The 22475-nt window shown below is 38.5% G+C and overlaps 1 protein-coding gene across 8 annotated transcripts in view; it reads right to left on the bottom strand.

Annotated features, from left to right (window-relative positions):
* Window positions 1–22475, bottom strand: part of LOC124111698 (LIM domain-binding protein 2-like) — a 58795-nt gene that overhangs the window by 22227 nt on the left and 14093 nt on the right. For 6 of the 8 annotated variants that reach the window (XM_046471464.2, XM_046471462.2, XM_046471459.2 and 3 more), the window contains one exon: window positions 8727–8802. In XM_046471464.2, the coding sequence (XP_046327420.1) occupies window positions 8727–8802 (76 nt within the window). Of the gene's footprint in view, window positions 1–8726; window positions 9191–14303; window positions 14470–22475 lie in introns of those variants that run through there. The other 2 variants (XM_046471467.2, XM_046471468.2) reach the window with 2 other exon arrangements.

Genomic DNA, 22475 nt, shown 5'->3' with positions numbered 1-22475 from the left:
TTCAGAATCAAAGACTGTAAACTATATCTGAATAAAGAATTGATTCTCAGGTTTATTAATGCCTTGATTGTAGACATATAACATCAGAGCGGTCATCAAGAAAAGCTACAATAGGCCAATATATTCACTTGGAACAAAAAAATTGAAAAGTAGCCAAAAGGAACTATGCAGTTTAAATGATTTCAAATCTGACAATGCTAATTTTAATATCTCATACACACAACTTTCATTGAGGTGATTTCATACACTTGTTGTTAATAAACTGAACATTTATTAAAAAACACTGTGGTCAAAGCAAATTACAATCAAGACAGTCTACATCATCTTATAACACAGTAACCATTTTAGTTCCCATCAGAAATAGCAGGATAGTTGCTATGGCAACAGCAACATCAGACTCACTGGCATATAAATACCCCAAGAGAGGGAGCTGAATCATGACAGATGGACACAGCATTTTCAGCAAAAGTTTCCAATAAGAAATCAACCATGCCACTTTGACATATCTAACTTTATAAACACTCATAAAAACTCACCATTAACAATGAAACATGAAATTTAATAATAATCATCAAAAGTTTAAGCTACTGGCCACACAAAAATTAAAAAGAGAAATGTGAGAATGAGAAGAGGATGTGGGCATAATCTAGATGTGAATGTAAATAAGTTAATACCAGTACTGCCCATGCAGCATTTGAACTCATTACAACAGAAAAAGCATTTACTGCCAAACATACCCAATCTCAATCTTAATATTCTTGATGTCCATTCTATCTTGGCATGCTGTGTACTGTAACAAGTGTGACCTATCTTGACATACTGCGTACTGTAACAAGTGTGACCTATCTTTACATGCTGTGTACTGTAACAAGTGTGACCTATCTTTACATGCTGTGTACTGTAACAAGTGTGACCTATCTTGACATGCTGTGTACTGTAACAAGTGTGACCTATCTTTACATGCTGTGTACTGTAACAAGTGTGACCTATCTTGACATACTGCGTACTGTAACAAGTGTGACCTATCTTTACATGCTGTGTACTGTAACAAGTGTGACCTATCTTGACATGCTGTGTACTGTAACAAGTGTGACCTATCTTTACATGCTGTGTACTGTAACAAGTGTGACCTATCTTTACATGCTGCATACTGTAACAAGTGTGACCTATCTTTACATGCTGCGTACTGTAACAAGTGTGACCTATCTTGACATGCTGTGTACTGTAACAAGTGTGACCTATCTTGACATGCTGTGCACTGTAACAAGTGTGACCTATCTTGAACTTGCTGTGTACTGTAACAAGTGTGACCCATCTTGACATGCTGTGTACTGTAACAAGTGTGACCTATCTTGAACTTGCTGTGTACTGTAACAAGTGTGACCCATCTTGACATGCTGTGTACTGTAACAAGTGTGACCTATCTTAACATGCTGTGTACTGTAACAAGTGTGACCTATCTTGACATGCTGTGTACTGTAACAAGTGTGACCTATCTTGACATGCTGTGCACTGTAACAAGTGTGACCTATCTTGAACTTGCTGTGTACTGTAACAAGTGTGACCTATCTTGACATACTGTGTACTGTAACAAGTGCGACTTATCTTGATATGTTGTGTACTGTAACAAGTGTGACCCATCTTGATATGCTGTGTACTGTAACAAGTGTGACCTATCTTGACATGCTGTGCACTGTAACAAGTGTGACCTATCTTGACATGCTGTGTACTGTAACAAGTGTAACTAGTTTTGAGAGCATCCCAGATATTGCACGACACATGTTACATGGAACACAGCCTATAGAAGCTGCACCACCTGTTGTTTCGTCACACTGTCTGCCTAACAAAACATTCCGCACTGAAATTGTATCAGACATGATATGTGCACCATGAACTCTGATACTTTTTCTGAATTTCACTTTTAATAAAACTCCTTTCTGATGATTATCAGGGTTTCCATAATTTACAAACGTACCATAGAAATACGAGCAACTTCATGTGTTGTTCATGTACTACTCAGGGCCACCCTTCTTCCAGGACTAAATCAGGCTAAATCCTTCAGATGACATTTACAGGAAATGAGGCCAATAGCTTTTCATAATCAACAATAATTCCTTCACATGTTAGTTTCAGATTAAAAGAAAGACAAACTCTTTTGACAATGTTTGATAATCAACAAAACTAATAAATAAACTACCATACCCCAAATCTACTTGGTTTATTGCCCCTGTTAAATGTTATCTGATAATATAACATTCTGTGTACACATGGAAGGCCCTGTAAACATCACAGCTGGGTCCCAGTCGATTGTAGAGGACATCATACAATCCCACTTTCTTCTCAATCTAATTACAATTCTCACAAAACGCTGAAGGGAACAATGTTTAAAATAGTGAGCGAGTGAGCGAGTGAGTGAGTGAGCCAATGTCACTTGACACTATAGACAGCAATGTTACATCAATATTACTGCAGTCTTGGCCTAAAAAATAATAATGGTTGACAGCAACCATCCATGAGTGGGATAGACCCACTGTTTTGTTTTGTTTGTTTGTTTGTTGTTTAACATGGCTCTCAGTAATATTCCAGCTATATGACAGCAGTTTGTGAATAATTGAGTCTGGACCAGACAATCCAGTGAATGACATCATGAGCATCGATCTACGCAATTGGGATACAATGACATGCATCAACCAAGTCAATAGTCTGACTACCCGAACCTGTTAGTCGATATAGCAAACTATCGATGTATCAGGAATGGCTACTTAGGGTGAAACGATACACCGATATTCAGATGCATCGCGTACTTCACCCAAGATACAATACACAACACACGTGGGCCTATTTATCAATACGCCGTGATACAGAACGCAAATCTTAAGTACATGAAACCCTAACTATTGCACCCAATGCATGGCTCCCAAAACTTACTTACATTTTAAATAAGCTCAAGTTTTACACTGACACAATGTTTTTCCCTATCTCAAAAAACATTATCAGCTATCACCATGAGCAGGTAACACCGGAAATACCAGTCAACAAATCTGAACTGAACTATGCAATTCAATCCCATTATTTTATTATCTGGTTATAAGAATGTGTTCATTGTATATCTGGACTTGCGTTTGTAATATAATTTCAAAATTTTATTCAAAATTTCTATCAACATTGATCAGTAGATCAAACAAGTCACCATTATTTACAGCAACCACAGTAAGATTCCCGCTATTGATGCTTTGAAGTGAACATTAGTTGCCAGAGAATGGATACATATACATTAAATGCCATTAAATAGTCGTTTAAAGTCATATTTGTGGCAATTTGACTATTTTATGTCAATATTCACAACATGAAGTGCAGGAAGTCCCTACGGTGGACTGGTCAAATTGTTCCATACATAAACAAATCTTGCAGTAACAGGCGACCAACGTGATCAGGTGGTCAGACTCGCCGACTTGGTTGATGCATGTCATCGATTCCCAATTGCGTAGATCAATACTCATAATATTAATCACTGGATTGTCTGGTCCAGACTCGAGTATTTACAGACCGCCTTCTTATAGCTGGAATATTGCTGAGTGTGGCGTTAAACAACAAACTAACTAACATATCTTGCAATAGCAATTACCTGTCCCAAAGTGCTATACTTATGGTTCTTACAATTTTTAATATATATACCATATTCGATGTAATAAGCGCCCAGGGCGCTCTCAAAATAAGAAATAGGGGGCTCTTATTGGCATATTATTTTGTAGATAAAAACAGAGTTGAAAGATAAATCTCATGGTTATGCTGACAGCCTGAAATGTTTATATACAAGAGATTTATTTTTCCAGAATTTAATTGCCCATAATTAAGGGTGCATATAACACGAGTGCGTATTAAACACGAATATATTAGCAAATATCGCTGTGGGCGCTTATTACGTCAAATACGGTAGTAAAAGCTTCAACTAAATTGGAATATATTATTCCTCATAAAACAATTTCAGATACAATTTCTTCCGACAATTGCATCAGATTTTGTTGAAGTTTTATCATTGGGTACTTTTTAACTGAATCACCGGTAGAATGGGAGAAAACGTGTGTACAGCTGATTGCTTTTTCTGGCTTAGTTTACGAGAAAATACACACAGTAATCTTATACTTTGCATATAAAATCATGCCTATGAGGGCAGGAAATACAATTTTAATGGTAAATCATCATGTCTAGTGATGTTTAAAATCAAATTTCATATTTTTATTGACCAAGTTTCAAGAAGTTTGTTGTACCTGTTCGTTCACCTGAATTCACCTGAATTACACTATGAATCATAAAAAACTACAATTCTAAACTTTTTCAAACTGTGAAACGCACATCGTAGATCCTGTTTGGTAGGCAGACCATGTCCCTACAACTCCACCTCCACCTCCGTTGACACTCAATTGTGACATTGTCAGTACCCAGCGGGCATCACTATCCCTTTGACAATGCTGACATATTAATTTTTATAACAAAGAACCTGAAGTTGAACTATTCAGACTGTGAAGTACATTGATTATTTTCTGGTGTTTGAACTTTGAAGTTTTCAGCTGTTTTGAAATTTGAAGTGTTTGGAAGGAAAGTAGAGAAAGTTCCACTTTGAAGCTTAACAACTTCAGTAGTCTTGTTATCATAAAATAATTGTAACTGTTCCAAAATCATGAAAGGTCCAATCTTGACATGTTTGAAGTCTTGAAACTTAATAAACGCTGGCGTACTCGAGTACTGTTATCTGGGTTTTTTTTAGAATCATCATGATCATACATATTGTAATGTGACCAGCGTATCGAGATACATAGTGTAATGTGACCAGCGTATCGAGAAACATAGTGTAATGTGACCAGAGTATCGAGATACATAGTGTAATGTGACCAGAGTATCGAGATACATAGTGTAATGTGACCAGCGTATCGAGATACATAGTGTAATGTGACCAGAGTATCGAGTTACATAGTGTAATGTGACCAGAGTATCGAGATACATAGTGTAATGTGACCAGAGTATCGAGATACATAGTGTAATGTGACCAGAGTATCGAGATACATAGTGTAATGTGACCAGAGTATCGAGATACATATTGTAATGTGACCAGAGTATCGAGATACATAGTGTAATGTGACCAGCGTATCGAGATACATAGTGTAATGTGACCAGAGTATCGAGATACATATTGTAATGTGACCAGAGTATCGAGATACATATTGTAATGTGACCAGAGTATCGAGATACATAGTGTAATGTGACCAGCTGTCGAGAAACATAGTGTAATGTGACCAGAGTATCGAGATACATAGTGTAATGTGACCAGCGTATCGAGATACATAGTGTAATGTGACCAGAGTATCGAGATACATAGTGTAATGTGACCAGAGTATCGAGATACATAGTGTAATGTGACCAGAGTATCGAGATACATAGTGTAATGTGACCAGAGTATCGAGATACATATTGTAATGTGACCAGAGTATCGACATACATAGTGTAATGTGACCAGAGTATCGAGATACATAGTGTAATGAGACCAGAGTATCGAGATACATAGTGTAATGTGACCAGCGTATCGAGATACATAGTGTAATGTGACCAGAGTATCGAGATACATAGTGTAATGTGACCAGAGTATCGAGATACATATTGTAATGTGACCAGAGTATCGAGATACATAGTGTAATGTGACCAGAGTATCGAGATACATAGTGTAATGTGACCAGAGTATCGAGATACATATTGTAATGTGACCAGAGTATCGAGATACATAGTGTAATGTGACCAGAGTATCAACATACATAGTGTAATGTGACCAGAGTATCGAGATACATATTGTAATTTGACCAGAGTATCGAGATACATAGTGTAATGTGACCAGAGTATCGAGATACATAGTGTAATGTGACCAGCGTATCGAGATACATAGTGTAATGTGACCAGAGTATCGAGATACATAGTGTAATGTGACCAGCGTATCGAGATACATAGTGTAATGTGACCAGCGTATCGAGAAACATAGTGTAATGTGACCAGAGTATCGAGATACATAGTGTAATGTGACCAGAGTATCGAGATACATAGTGTAATGTGACCAGAGTATCGAGATACATAGTGTAATGTGACCAGAGTATCGAGTTACATAGTGTAATGTGACCAGAGTATCGAGATACATAGTGTAATGTGACCAGAGTATCGAGATACATAGTGTAATGTGACCAGAGTATCGAGATACATAGTGTAATGTGACCAGAGTATCGAGATACATATTGTAATGTGACCAGCGTATCGAGATACATAGTGTAATGTGACCAGAGTATCGAGATACATATTGTAATGTGACCAGAGTATCGAGATACATATTGTAATGTGACCAGAGTATCGAGATACATAGTGTAATGTGACCAGCTGTCGAGATACATAGTGTAATGTGACCAGAGTATCGAGATACATAGTGTAATGTGACCAGAGTATCGAGATACATAGTGTAATGTGACCAGAGTATCGAGATACATATTGTAATGTGACCAGAGTATCGACATACATAGTGTAATGTGACCAGAGTATCGAGATACATAGTGTAATGAGACCAGAGTATCGAGATACATAGCGTAATGTGACCAGAGTATCGAGATACATAGTGTAATGTGACCAGAGTATCGACATTATCACATACATCTTGTAATGTGACAAGAGTATCGAGATACATAGTGTAATGTGACCAGAGTCTCGAGATACATAGTGTAATGTGACCAGAGTATCGAGATACATAGTGTAATGTGACCAGAGTATCGACATTATCACATACATATTGTAATGTGACAAGAGTATCGAGATACATAGTGTAATGTGACCAGAGTATCGACATACATAGTGTAATGTGACCAGAGTATCGACATACATAGTGTAATGTGACCAGAGTATCGAGATACATAGTGTAATGTGACCAGAGTATCGAGATACATATTGTAATGTGACCAGAGTATCGAGATACATAGTGTAATGTGACCAGCGTATCGAGATACATAGTGTAATGTGACCAGAGTATCGAGATACATATTGTAATGAGACCAGAGTATCGAGATACATAGTGTAATGTGACCAGAGTATCGAGATACATAGTGTAATGTGACCAGAGTATCGACATTATCACATACATATTGTAATGTGACCAGAGTATCGAGATACATAGTGTAATGTGACCAGAGTATCGAGATACATAGTGTAATGTGACCAGAGTATCGACATTATCACATACATATTGTATTGTGACCAGAGTATCGAGATACATAGTGTAATGTGACCAGAGTATCGAGATATGTATCGTATCTTGACCTTCCTGTGTTGTTGCAGCCCTATTGTTTACCCAACAATTCTATTATATTGATAGGAATTTAAAAATGCTGATAGTTTTGTCGATAGTATGGATAACAATCGATAGTCTCATTAGTCACAATTAGTTAGGCTGTCAGGTTTTTTTTCTGTGTTTCCTATCTCCTGCCCGCCCTGAATTTTCATTCTGACGTGAAATAATAAAACGTTTTCTTATTTTAATTTTCCCTGCTGCTGTGGAAATTAGGAGGTTGGAGATGTGAAACACATAATAAAAATATGGATGGCCTTAAATATAACATAAATTATGCATCAGAAAAGTCAAATTTCAATCCTGCCTTGTGTTGATTAGCAAGGATTACGGCAACTTACTTCACTTTGGTTTGAGCAGCAACAGTGAGGCAAATCGCTGACTTTGACATCGTCCCCCAATACTTGATTCATTTCTATTAATTAATATAATGATCAAGCCTTAAAGTTTGTTTCACACTATCGCAATACTATTGCAATACAACTGCAGCAGTTAAAAAAGGCCCTAATAGTCAGGGTTAACATTTGAAGCTGTATTTCATGTAAGCTGTTATTCAAACACATGTTGTGTCTATTATTTTGTCAAGCAGCTATTGACTATTTTCAATATGCTTCCAGTTCCTGAATTTGTCAAGATGACACACTTCATTGTTGTAATTTGCACGTGTTGCAATACATGGAAACTCAATACAATTCATTTTTTTTAAACAAAACATGAAACATACACCAAATACATGTACATGTAATATGCAAATGGAACGTACTATGATGCCTGATTGTGTTACAAAACGAGTAACCCTGTACCACTGAATACATTAGTTTTCTTACCTGTGAACCAAAGCAGCAATCATTTTCATTTTTTTATTCAGAGTATCTGTACTGCTTGAAATGACTACAGTGATGCATACTCTAATCTGTAAGAGGGTTTTGATCATATGATCCAGATAGAAATAATGGTACATTTCCTATTACAATCTTGTGTATCACAACACTCATGTAGATACAACACAGTGTGTCACCAACAAACAGATAAAGCAAACTTGATGGATTGTGATGACAAGCGGGCTGAGTGTTCTTGAAGCAAGCAATGACATGGGAAGGGTTAACATCAGTACAGAAACCTAGCTCATGCATAACACTGGGACTGGGAGAAGGTGAGGTATGACTGCTCACTGCTTCTCAGGAATATACACACAATCACAATACACACTATATATACGGGTGGGGTGGGGGGACGTATGTCATAAAATCACCATGACCATGAAAGAAAAGTAAGGCACACAACATGGAATATCGCTGTAGAGTGAAATAAACTTCTATATGTTATTTAGGTGTATGAAAGTAAATAATAAACATCTTACCTCCGTCCTCTGTTGCAGTCTTTTGTTAAGTTCATAGATACGGTAGTCTGGCTGGCCCATATAGGGGGTGGGCCTCCTGTAATAGGTAGAGAAGGGAGAGGAATAGAACGGGTCAGGGTTCATGTTCATCATTACAAGCTTTTCCGATCAATCTCGCCACCATGGACACTCAATTGCTGGACATTGAAATTGACACAGGAAAGGCAGAGTGACCAGCGGTTGACAGTCACACCAAGCACATGGGGTGTTCTGGCTGTTTACATTCCAACAATAAAGCCACAGTTTCTCCACACATGATTCCAGTCTCTGTAGATGATAGTACTATTGTAACTAAGGCAAACCACATGCTTGAAGGTTGGACAAGCCCATGCTGGCGAAGTCACAATATTGGGAGCTGCAATGCTTGCTCCCCCATCCTGATGCCACTTGCTAGCTCCACCTCAGCTCTATATAACAGTGGTCCATGTGCTATCAGCCGGTCACAGGCTATTTTTAGTCTGCGCAGGGCTCCGGTAACTCAAACAGAGTGAATCTAAGCTGAGGCTAGAGAAGTGCTTGCATATAGAACATAGTACGCTATACACTACTGAAGTCGAGGTGCCTTCACAGGTCAAGCTTAATCAAGACTAAATTCCCTCATCCACTTACGACCCACTAATTTGATTTTGGTGATGAAATTTACAGGCAATTTACGATGTTCTAGGCTAGGATTGTGTTACAAAACTGGGCATATCATTGCAACACATGTGATATGTATATGTTCTCATGAAATATTTACATACACACCCAAAGCCAGGAATGCACAGCTTATTCTAGCTTGTAAAATCAATGGTCACCAAAATGGAACCTGATCAAATTACATTCCTCATCTTCTTATTGTTCCAGGTGTGGATATTAACCTAAGTTCAGACTTGAAGGCCGGTTGTATGATATACTTCAAAACTTCAAATATCTTGAGGAGAGAAGATACACATTGAACATAATTCCTCAGGTGTCTAGCAGCAAACAGTGTTTGCTATGGCAATTGAATAAATATTGACTTTAACTAGAACTACTCACAGAAGTTAAACAGTTTAATATGAAAAGAGGAAGGAATAGTCTACTGTAAAAATGTTTTCTAAAAGTTATGTCAACTGATGTTTCAAGAAATCCAGATAAAGTCTTTGAGTGGTGTTGGGTTGTTTGTGAAGTGTGCAAACTCAAAACCATTTCCTTTTCACATCAGTTCCTTCATCAAACATCCGATCAACTAAAACAAACACCTATAGAAATCTACTAAAATAGCAAGTAAAAACATCAGGAACAATCCAATTTGAACAGTAACCTGCAGTGAAGTGTTTCATGTGACATTTGAGATAAACTATCCAGCCTGATATGAAAGCAAGGATAAAGGTACATCAGCATGTTGATCAAGCTTGTTCTGTTTGTTGTTTTCTGTTCCGTTTCAACAGGACCAAGTAAGCCATGTCTAGAACTAAGGAACCACCAGAAGAGACAAGTAACATAGTCTTAGCAGCTACAGTTATTCCTCAAATCTTAAACTACCCAAAAGACCAACGGAGGATCGACTACATCCACACTAGACAAAATGTCCACTGCACAAAACATCCCCAGTGTAATCAGTTTAGGAAGACAGACGGTGTTCATGCTGGTATGCTTGTAATAAGATAATACAAAGACTCCAGGAAGGATAGGGAAGCTCTGTGGATAAAGAAATGGCGAGAATTAAGGTCAAGGAATGGCCTATGGGAACAGATAAGACAGTGGAGGACACACACTTTATATTCTCCATTACCTCAATATGTATTGTTCAAAATCTAGGTCAAATAGCATTTATTTCCTGTTTTTGAGCCCCAACAGTTTGACCCCTGTGACATGTATTAACCTGTGGTGTAAGTCTTTGTAGTATACCGTTACCCTAACCTGGTATACATTCAACCCAACACTGTCATTTGTTCACATCGACCTACTGTGACATACAGGAACACCAAGGCTCAGATACATTATTTACATATGTAAGTAGTTAGAAAAGATAACTTAATGATGATGGCAGTTACAATACACGGACAGAAATAGACACAGGCAATCACATGCTCAGTACTATCACAACTACATCATGTTGCAGTTTGAATCTATCCATAGTCAATACACCTGACAATGAGAGTGTGCACGCTTGGAACAATATTTCAGTCACATCACAGTTTGTTCAATGATGAAAGCCCAAGTAAAGCAATCACCACATTGGTGAAATTGACGAGCATGGGTATGGCTCTGACAAACTAAGAATCATTGTCAAACAAACCTGTCATTCAAACCAACTATCATCAGATTCTGGCATAACTTAGGGATGCAACTCAGCACAGCGTACTGCTCAACCTTGAAAACTGGGCCAATAAAAACTGAAAAGACTCGAGGCATTTCTATCAACTGTCTTGAGCTTAATTCTTACCTTTATTGCTAACTTCAATAAAAATACTGTTGGGTCAAAACAATTAACAGGCTGGAAAACCAAGGTAGGTCGGGAAGAGATTATGATTTATATATGTAGAAACAAATACTTTCTCCAAAAAAGATTATTAACATTTGAATTGAAGGATTTAATGAAAACAATTAAAAACTTATAAAAAATATAATATAAGTGACATACTTCCAACATTGGTTATCCTCCTGGCTAGGGGTAAAGTGCTATTAACATGAGAAAAGTTGGGTTGGATCGGCAAAGGATGTTTGTCTTACATATTTCATGTGCCACAAAAGGTGTAGTGTGGGGGCAAGAACTAGAAACAACTTGTAAACACAAGCATATTTTGGTGCCAAAGTAAATTATCTAACATAAACATTCTCTGTTGCAGAGAAAGGTCTCCTTGAACAAAAAGGTCAAGTATCATGGTCTGAGATGGTTCTCCAGTACAAAATGTTTGCAGGGACCAGAAACACCAGTATACCATGCATCTTATCAATGAACAACTAAGTTTCTTACAGACATTAATTTTTATTTTGTTATCATGATTCAGTCACTGTGTCTTGGTTTGCATTCTCATAATTCCAATCTATCAATGAGAACAGGTAGCGTAATACACTGTAAAATATGTCTATTTATTATTTGGTAGAAGGCTTTGGGCTGTGGTCAGATATAGAAACTACATCTGGTTGACCTAACATCCAACACCATAAATCTGTGCATTTCATCACGATACATGTGCTCCGCCATGTCAGGTTCTGGCCACAATATATATCTGCCTGTGTCATTGTCTGGCCATATTGGAGTGCAGGAGTTACCTCCCTTCAACTTATCATCAAGCTAGTGAAGTCAACCAATAATGCCTCCACCGAAAACTTTTTACATAACACTTAATGACTCAAACATGGAGCTTAATTTTGTTTGGCATACATGGATGGAAATTGTGTGTCACTACACAAAAACATTATGAAGACATGAGAGACTGATGAAGAACTTCATCAATATAGTATACAGCTTTATAGAGATATGCAAAGAGCATGTTAATAATGATTATACTGAACAAACATTTCCTAACCAGATGGGTGGGTTTGTAAACTGTCACAGTTGTAGACTAAAACCTGTCGTGGCTTTACCCACTGCTATAATGTCAATAAGCTGGCTATGGACAGACTCCAGGAGCTCCCTGTGATAGGCTTACACTGAGGATCAGACATCATGGCCCTCCCTCCTTCCTCGCACAACTCTGCTCACACGTTCTATGATGCAGCCGTACTGCTGACTCTAAGAGTAAAGATAGGCATACTATAGGTGTGACTGAACAATCAGATAACTATCTGCACCACGCAATTAAGTAATACATTTGTACATCTAAAACTCTGACTAGATCACGATCTTAAAATCCTGCTGAGATTTTCTATAAAAGACAACATATCTGTTCATTCACTGCTTCAAGACACAACTGTTGTTTTTTAAAGGACCTTATCAACTTATATAAAAAATACTACATACTTTATTCAGGACATCCACCATGTTCAGCAAATATTTTGTGTGTAAATCCTAAAGCTTATTTTCAATATATTGTGAACAAATTATTTTTTCAAATGCACCAAAGCCTTTTGACAAAGATGGGGTCCTGGTTGTATATATACATTGCATAACCTTTTTTAGGGTGCGATTGAATATAACAAACAGTTCTGACGAAAGGCCATCTTGAATTTCCACTTTACCTCAACATCTTTGCTTAGCGTTGGGCATTAAATAAATGTTATTTCACAATATGTTTTCCCATTACAAAGCACACACAAATAACATTAAAGACATTCAAATTAAATTTGGGAAACAGACTATCACATATTAATACCATGGAAGAGTAGCTAAAGCTATCAACTTTGAGTCAGGTCTGTCAAAACAACAATTTTCTCATTTGCCAACTAAAGTTTAATGATAATTTAAATCTAGCAATAACTGTCTGTCTAAGTTATACCAGCGACAATGTCTCAATTTCGAACAAGACAGTAATTATTGTGTCTAGACCAAATCAGGACATGAGCACCAGATAATGGAGGCGCTCTTTAAAATAGAATTCTTCACTAGTAACCACATCATCTCGTCACACTTGCATATTAATGATTCCGATAATGAATGATTACTGTGAAAATAGAACAAGATCATTACTTTTGTCGAATATTTTTTGATATGATAAAAAAAAAGAGACAAAAAGTTGTGTTGAAATGCTGCGTCCATCAGTTAGATATCTATACCTTGGTAAGCACTGACTTATTTGAAACAGAACAAGTAGAGAGTAATTCCATGTCGGTGCCGCCCCCTCCTCCTTGTCGTGACAAGTAATCAGATTAGACCGTCTCAGTACTAACATCCAATACACATCCATCAACTCACTACTCAGACAGCCCAACAACACACAATCACCAATTACAAAAACAACATACACATGAAACTTTGGTATTATAACATCTAATTTTCATCTTGTTATAGTTCCAAAATGTGAGATAATCCCCTGAAATTCTGGTGTTATTGGTAGCATAGTATTTTTCATATTCCTCAGAATGGAAAAACAATTTAATAATTTTTCAGTACTCAAATATTTGTTGTTTGAATATTTATCTGGAAAAGTTTGGTTTAATTAAGCTGAAATGTATTCACTGTTGATGGTTATTTCAGACATATCGAACTTAAAAGGGCAAACACATCAGTCTATCAAAGAAATACTTTCATAAATTGCTGTATTTCATTTTCAGAAATTCCTAATATTTATTTTTCAAGAATCCTCCCTAATCTTTCCTTTGTTCGAATGGCCAATTATCAGGACACTCACCCTGAAAGTACTCTTACAATCAAACTCACACTCCAGCTGAACTCCAACTGAAATGCTTCCATTCACAGATTTCCTCTCTCCTAACTAAGATAATATCGGATCTGACAAGCACAAACAATACAATGTTATCACATAAACCTTCCTTTATGATCGAAGTGAGTAAAGAAGTGCTAAAACAAATACAGCCAACAAAGACAATATCAGCAACACTGCTATTGATTGCGAGATGTACATGCTATCAACATCACAGTCATCAATCAGTCAATCACCTCTTACCTACCTAATAGGCTAAAAAAATGTCCACAAAATTCTTTAAAAGGAAAAGGCTTGAAATTCACAACTGCTGTCGGCATGTACTGGTTAAAACCATCAAACAGGCGTTCATTTCAAATCCAAGTCGGTTGTCATTGACCAGCTAATGAAGTAAACTTTATCTACACACAGATTCTCCCAACTCAAGCATGGCTTCGATGCCTTTTGTCACTAGGCTCAGGTCATGTGACTGTTGTCATGGTTATTGTTCGGCCTTTGTGCGTGTTCGATACTCTACTGGCATCAGTCAGCAAATCTATAAATCTGGGTTATTCACAGAATGTGTCTATTTATTAACCCCTCTTAATGCGGAGCCTATTAGCACACGAAGCGCATTAGCCGTGCAGATGTCTTCAACCACTTTGGGGAGGGGAGGTGGAAGACGGGAGGGTAAAGGGGGAGGAGGAGAGGGGTTTGTGAGGACGAGACACTAATGATCACCAATACACTTGTCTGACTACAACACACACCAGAATCCCTGAAGAGAACTTTAATCTTAATACATAATTAGGTTGTGTTAAAGCCTAAGACTCCAGCTTCTTAACTGGCGCATGACACTTAATTAGAACACATGTGTCTTTCACCCCTATCCTTTCATAATGCTTTGTGTATGGAGAGAGACGAATGTAACAAAGACGTAATGGGACAACATGATAATATGCTCCATTGAATTATGATATAACTAATCCGTCAAGTAAGAGATGGAATGAAACCAATTTACTCTTGTCGTACACACATTTGAGGCATGAAGCAGGAAACACAAAAATACTAGTTCCCTATATCTCCTGTCACTACACAATAAACACAAGAGGGAATTTGAGCATGATGTGAGCAAGAATTTGAGTGAGCATTAGAGCAAGCATTTGATGGGGCATGTGAGGGGGCATGTGACCGAATATGTGGGTAATCTCCACTCAACACTGTTAAAAAGTTTCTAAGCCATATCACAGGGCTAATGAATTAATTACGAGAAACACATACAGTGTTTTCAGTCAGTGGGTTCAGCAAAAGTGTTATGTGAAGCGGCATGAATAGTTTTGAATTGTTCAATTCAGAAAACACTGTTAATACTTAAAAGCCATTTAAGAAATAATGGCGTAATGTGCAAATCATTTTTCATCAAGTTCGTAAGCCAGCGTGAAGCTGGCACCCCTAAAGAAGAGTAAGCAAGCTCTGCAAGGTTTAGTTCTACACTGCATGTCACGATTATGACGTGACACTGTTCATTGTGACAGAAAATATGACGTCACAGTCAGCTTAGAAAAGCGCACAATTTCAAGCTCTCTGATGTCCCCCAAACTTGAAATACATTCTCTCAGATTTCTACCATGTTTTCTGCACAAATCATACTGCCACACACACTATAACTATTGTAGTTACAGCAAATCTGATTTTATAACCTAATAAGTGTACATATAATTATTTAAAACTATCAATGACAGAGAAAGAAGAACTTTGCTATTAATATTATCTTCCTCGGTGATACGGTTGTCAAATTGGTTGTTTGAATCAGGTTATTGCAATTTGATACCTCTGACTGATCAATCAGAATTGAGTATTTCCAAAATTCATGACAGAGTATGTATTTCCCAAATTCATGATAGAATGTGGGATAAACACGTGATAAAAGTGGATGCAGTCGTAGATGCTTAGCCCACTGTGATGCTGACAAGACCAAGGATCATAGCTGGGACCATTTGGGATATGTGTGTGACTTAGTGAATTGGATTTAATGCTGCTCTGAACAGTATTCCACGGTGTGTCAGCTTAATGTCTTAGGAAAGATGAATTGATGCAGGTCTCAGACGTTTACCACTTTGGTGAAACCCTGCACACGGGTATGGTGCTGTCAAACCAAGAAACATAATCAGGATTCGAACCCACAACAATAGGTTTCTGGCGTGCCCTGGGGATGCACAGCTAACTGCTGCACCTTAGACGACTGTGCCACCCTGGGCCCTATTTGGGATAAGAACACTGATCAGCAGGACCAGGCAGCAACACAACAAATCACATTCCCAATCACCTATGCCCTCTCTGTTTTAGAGAGGTATCATACTTGTCAGTAAGACCTGCTATTGTTAGAATCTTTTTGATATGACATGACTATCACTGATTATTTCGCATGACATCAGAATTATTTATAGAACAAATTATCCTCTGTTCATACTGTTATGGGAAAACTGCAATTATGCTTCGATGAGCAGACAGCTGCTTCTGTACGTCTTTAAGCATATAAAAAATGCAGCAGAAGATCATCTCAAAAAGGACCGATACATCTAAACCCACTAAAACATGGTGAAATTGTCAATTTCATTTGATGAGCAAGTCAGTAATAAAGGTCTGACATATGAAATATTAAAGCAGGTAGAGAAATTGGAAACAGTACTTATTAAAATAGAAAAATCATGTGTTATAACAAACAATATTTGTTCGTGCATTTTTGAGATTCACAAGGACTTTAGTTGAAGTAGACGTCATACTGCGTCATCTGAACAGGATACCATCGCTGGTGTGGGTTGACATTTCAAAGTCTCTTCTTATAAAAGTACATCGAGTATAAATATACAATAACCTAAATGAAAGTTCAGGACAGATAATCCAGACCTCATAGGTTGCCAGCTAATAAATATATAATCAGGCTTTATCATGCTTTATCATGTTGACTGGACAGAAAACAACCAAATTGCCAGTTGAATAGGAAAACTACCTGCCTCTTTATCATATCTGTTTTACATGGAACAAAGCATATTTCAACCTTCACTCATTGAGCGCATTATTAGAACACCATTAAATTGGTTTCATTTGTAGGATCAAGGATCCAGAGGCCCTACTTTCATCAAAAGTGGAAAAAGTAAAAAAATTATTACTGATATTATTTCCTCCCACATGTTGCAAAATGTAGTTATTACTCAGATTTTTGTTTTAAATCATCAACAAAATCAATACAACATGTACAGTGCTCCATCATACATCATAGTTTGACAAATTAATCAGGCATCATTGATCCTTAACCCAGACCAAAATTAACTCAGAAGAGAAGAAGCTGCAGACATCTTGCTGCCATGGTCATTGGTTTTATCTGTGGCATCTGTGATTAATGCAAATGGCGCAGATAACAAAACATTAATACATATCTGTCAATACACCAAAGTGCTCAGCTTACGATTATTAGTTTTTCAAACATATATAGCAAAGCTGCAACTAAAATTTGACAATATCATAATATATTATTGCTGGTAAAATTATAGTTTAGGATACAATTTCTTTCTATGATTGCATCAAAATTTGTCTTAGTCATACTATTGGGCATTTTTAACTGAATCACAAAAGGATCTGAAGAAAATTTGAGTACCTCTGATACCTGTTTCCAGCTTCATTTACAAGACAAATACATGCAGTAATCATGATGCAGATAAGCCCTAAAAGCCTGGGATCCCCTTGGATGCAGTAGCTGCTGGCACCGTAGATGTGAAGCATTCTAGGGGGGTTTGGGGGCAGAACAGGAAATACGATGTAAATGGCAAGTCATCATGTCTAGTGATGATTTATTGCAAAATGTCAAATTTTCATTGACCAAGTTTATTATCTCCTGTCCGATCACCCGCTGAATTTTTAAGCTATACCACACAATTGCGCAAAATGCTCATTCTTTTCCCAAAAGTTACTGCACCCCTTACAGGTGGTGCACACTAAGCATGGGTGTGCACTATACTCAAGAAAATATGGTAGTCAATTTTCTTCCCTCCAACAAGTTCTGCAAAAATGTGTGATGCAACAAAAATGACCATAATCCTGATAATTGCCGAACGCTGGATTTTCTTAAACCTGTTGTTCCTAGCCTCCATAACTATCCTAACACACTGAAAGTATCTGTGCCATAATAAATATTGAATCAAGATACAAAGTTGAGGGTCTTATAATATTATCAAAATCTTATTTGTAAACTTCTTGAATCCTAATACAACTTATGTTGAGTTAAAACTGTTAGCAGAAACAATGAGCATCTATATTAAAGTCCCAGTGTTCTTTCTTGAGGATGAAGTATCAACCGATGCAAGTTGGCACACAGAAGTGCAAATCTTAGAATGTCCTCAACTGATCACCCTACAGATAAGGATGGAAGAGTTACCTCCCTTGCTCATTGCTGCTGCAACTGCACTGAACTGGAGTCCTGTTGCAGTTTGCAAATTCTTAAAAAATCTACATGACCACTGTTGGAAGTGAAGGAATACACTCTGGTCATGTACCAAAATGCGCACTTTGCGAAACGAAAGTCTCGATTGAGGAGTTAAATGAGAAAATAACAGTTTATAACGAAACATTTTCAAGAGAATAACAAATAGCAAGAAGCAACATTAACTCCATAAGTGACCATCTGTCATTATTTTGCCATGTTGATGTGGAACTAACGTAAACATAGTAAATAGGAAGTTAACAGTTTGTGTTGGGGCTAGACACTTTGTGAGGAAATAATCTGTGGGGAGGTAACTCTTGGAAGACAATAGTTCCGTCAAAGTGTTATAATGTTCACTGCAATGAAAATATCACTTTTCTCAACTTCACACTGAAGGATACCTACCACCAAAAGAAATGCGAACCATAGAAACATATAGAGGTATGTTTGTGATGAAAAGATGTTTCCAATGTGTACCAATCAATGACAAATCTAACTATCAGTCAAGGGTTACCATGGTGTTAGAACCTACTCCAACCGCTCCAAATTGGAATAAAGAAGCTGTTCATCCGTATCTTATCCTCCCTCAACTGTGGTAATAGTTTATTTATTTTCATTCCTTGATAGTTATGATATGACAAGAAACAAAAACTAGGATGCAGCATCCCTGAATTGCAAGCCATACAAGTCTCCAGTTGACAAGTAGAACTGAGCTTCACTGTTACTTGTGTTAGACTTGACTGTATTCTCTAGTTTCTGTCTCACTCACTCACTCACTCACTCACTCACACACACACACACACACACACACTAACACACACACACACACACACACACACACACACACACACACACACACACACACACACACACTAACACACACACACACTAACACACACACACACTAACACACTAACACTACTTTGGGTTCTTCTTTTGTGTTGAGCATCTTCTTTGTCCAGAATAAATTCCGCAACTAAAATGTCTAAATTTTGAGCCAGATCTTTATAAATTCTATGTCAAAGTCAAAATAATATTTTGAAAAGCAACTTATATCTCTAACAGGTGAGGTGAGGTGAAATTGGGCTTAACGTCGCGTCCAAGATTATTGCACTTATATAGCGATGTGCATGCACATGTGTGTGTGTGTGGCTTCTTGTACTAGTCCGGACTGATGCCGATTTATAGTGCTAGCTCACTGAGATACCATGCCACAGTATAACATGAATACCCCACTCAGACACAGTATACTGACTCCGAGCCGACCAGTTCTTGTTTTAGCCCCTTATTGCTGAGCCCCAGACAGGGTAACAAGTACCATGTTTTTCTAGTTGGCCAGGGATCGAACCACGGACCTTCCGCGCTCTGGGCGGACGCTCTACCATAGGACCAGAGGCGGTCTCATATAAAATAAACATTTTCTGGTTGCTTTGTGTAATTTTTCTTTGATTTCACTACATTGGGAGTATGCATGTGTTGAATTCTTCATGTAAGTCCATCAATATTTATCCAACAACTGATGTATAACTGGGTTGATCGCACACAACATATTCAGTCATTGTCTACACAATGAACAGTAATTCACAGTCCCAGAGAGTTGGGTCTCCCGAGACTGTCGAGCAGCAGACCACCTATCACTGATAGTGGTGTGTGAAAGGTGTGCACTGCTTCCAGCTGTTCCAATTACCATTTGCCTTGATAAGCCACCTCCAGACACACTCCTGCCTTCAAGCTGACAAACAACATCTCATTACACCAAACAGCATCAAGCTCAACATGAACATTTATTTCCACTGGTACACCTGGTAGACGTGTGTCCATATACAGAGAGTGTCGCCATGCTGACCACCAGGACATGTGTCTGTATACAGTGTCACCATGCTGACCACCAGGACATGTGTCTGTGTACAGACAGTGTTGCCATGCTGACCATCAGGACATGTGTCTGTGTACAGACAGTGTTGCCATGCTGACCACCAGGATATGTGTCTGTGTACAGACAGTGTTGCCATGCTGACCACCAGGACATGTGTCTGTATACAGACAGTGTTGCCATGCTGACCACCAGGACATGTGTCTGTGTACAGACAGTGTTGCCATGCTGACCATCAGGACGTGTGTCTGTATACAGACAGTGTTGCCATGCTGACCACCAGGACATGTGTCTGTATACAGACAGTGTAGCCATGCTGACCATCAGGACATGTGTCTGTGTACAGACAGTGTTGCCATGCAGACCATCAGGACGTGTGTCTGTGTACAGACAGTGTTGCCATGCTGACCATCAGGACGTGTGTCTGTATACAGACAGTGTTGCCATGCAGACCATCAGGACGTGTGTCTGTGTACAGACAGTGTCGCCATGCTGACCATCAGGACGTGTGTCTGTATACAGACAGTGTTGCCATGCAGACCATCAGGACGTGTGTCTGTATACAGACAGTGTTGCCATGCAGACCATCAGGACGTGTGTCTGTATACAGACAGTGTTGCCATGCAGACCACCAGGACATGTGTCTGTATACAGACAGTGTTGCCATGCAGACCATCAGGACGTGTGTCTGTGTACAGACAGTGTTGCCATGCTGACCATCAGGACGTGTGTCTGTATACAGACAGTGTTGCCATGCAGACCATCAGGACGTGTGTCTGTATACAGACAGTGTTGCCATGCTGACCATCAGGACGTGTGTCTGTGTACAGACAGTGTTGCCATGCTGACCACCAGGACATGTGTCTGTATACAGACAGTGTTGCCATGCAGACCATCAGGACGTGTGTCTGTATACAGACAGTGTTGCCATGCAGACCATCAGGACATGTGTCTGTGTACAGACAGTGTTGCCATGCTGACCACCAGGACATGTGTCTGTATACAGACAGTGTTGCCATGCAGACCATCAGGACGTGTGTCTGTGTACAGACAGTGTTGCCATGCTGACCACCAGGACATGTGTCTGTATACAGACAGTGTTGCCATGCAGACCATCAGGACGTGTGTCTGTATACAGTGTCGCCATGCTGACCACCAGGATATGTGTCTGTGTACAGACAGTGTCGCCATGCTGACCACCAGGACATGTGTCTGTATACAGACAGTGTTGCCATGCAGACCATCAGGACATGTGTCTGTATACAGACAGTGTTGCCATGCTGACCACCAGGACATGTGTCTGTATACAGACAGTGTAGCCATGCTGACCACCAGGATGTGCGTCTGTATATAGACAGTGTCGCCATGTTGACCACCAGGATGTGTGTCAGTATACAGACAGTGTCGCCATGCTGACCACCAGGATGTGTGTCAGTATACAAGCAGTCTCGCCATATGGACCACCAGGACATGGGTCTGTATACAGACAATGTCACTATATAGGCCACCAGGGCCCACTTTCACAAAGCGATCTTAGCACTACGACGTTTGTAAGCCTATGTTAAAGTATGGGAGTACGATCATCTAAGCGCTTAGACAGTGTCACTAATCTATGAGTAGGATCAAACCTGATACACATTTCATCAATCCAAATGCATCTCTTTGATAATCATGATTACTTTCTAATGGCAAAAGCCTACATGGTAGTTATTTCAATCTCTAAATCACTGATGGACGTGTTGGTCAATGAGCTGCTACTCAATTTGCATGGTTAATCATGGTATTAATAATTATACACACTGTCACCATCAGTAAGTTTTGTCAGTAAAAAGGGTAAATACAATAACTCGGCTCACACCTCATAAAATATAATGCCCTGTCATTCTACAAACTACAGGTAAACAGTCTGGGACAAAGTAGGACACTGCAGAGCTGCAATGGTGGTTCTTCACACACGCTTGTTGTGACCATAATAAATTATTCAGGATTCCGTCTGCAGGTGTTTGTCAGTATGAAAACACATATTACTTGAACCCTTCAATCAATGTTAATGGTACATATGTAAGTGTGATACACTGGACGTTGGATGA

Source organism: Haliotis rufescens, unplaced genomic scaffold (assembly GCF_023055435.1).
Source record: "Haliotis rufescens isolate VD_foot unplaced genomic scaffold, xgHalRufe1.0.p SCAF_12, whole genome shotgun sequence".
Classification (NCBI taxonomy): domain Eukaryota; kingdom Metazoa; phylum Mollusca; class Gastropoda; order Lepetellida; family Haliotidae; genus Haliotis; species Haliotis rufescens.
This window is presented reverse-complemented; position numbering and strand designations above follow the sequence as displayed.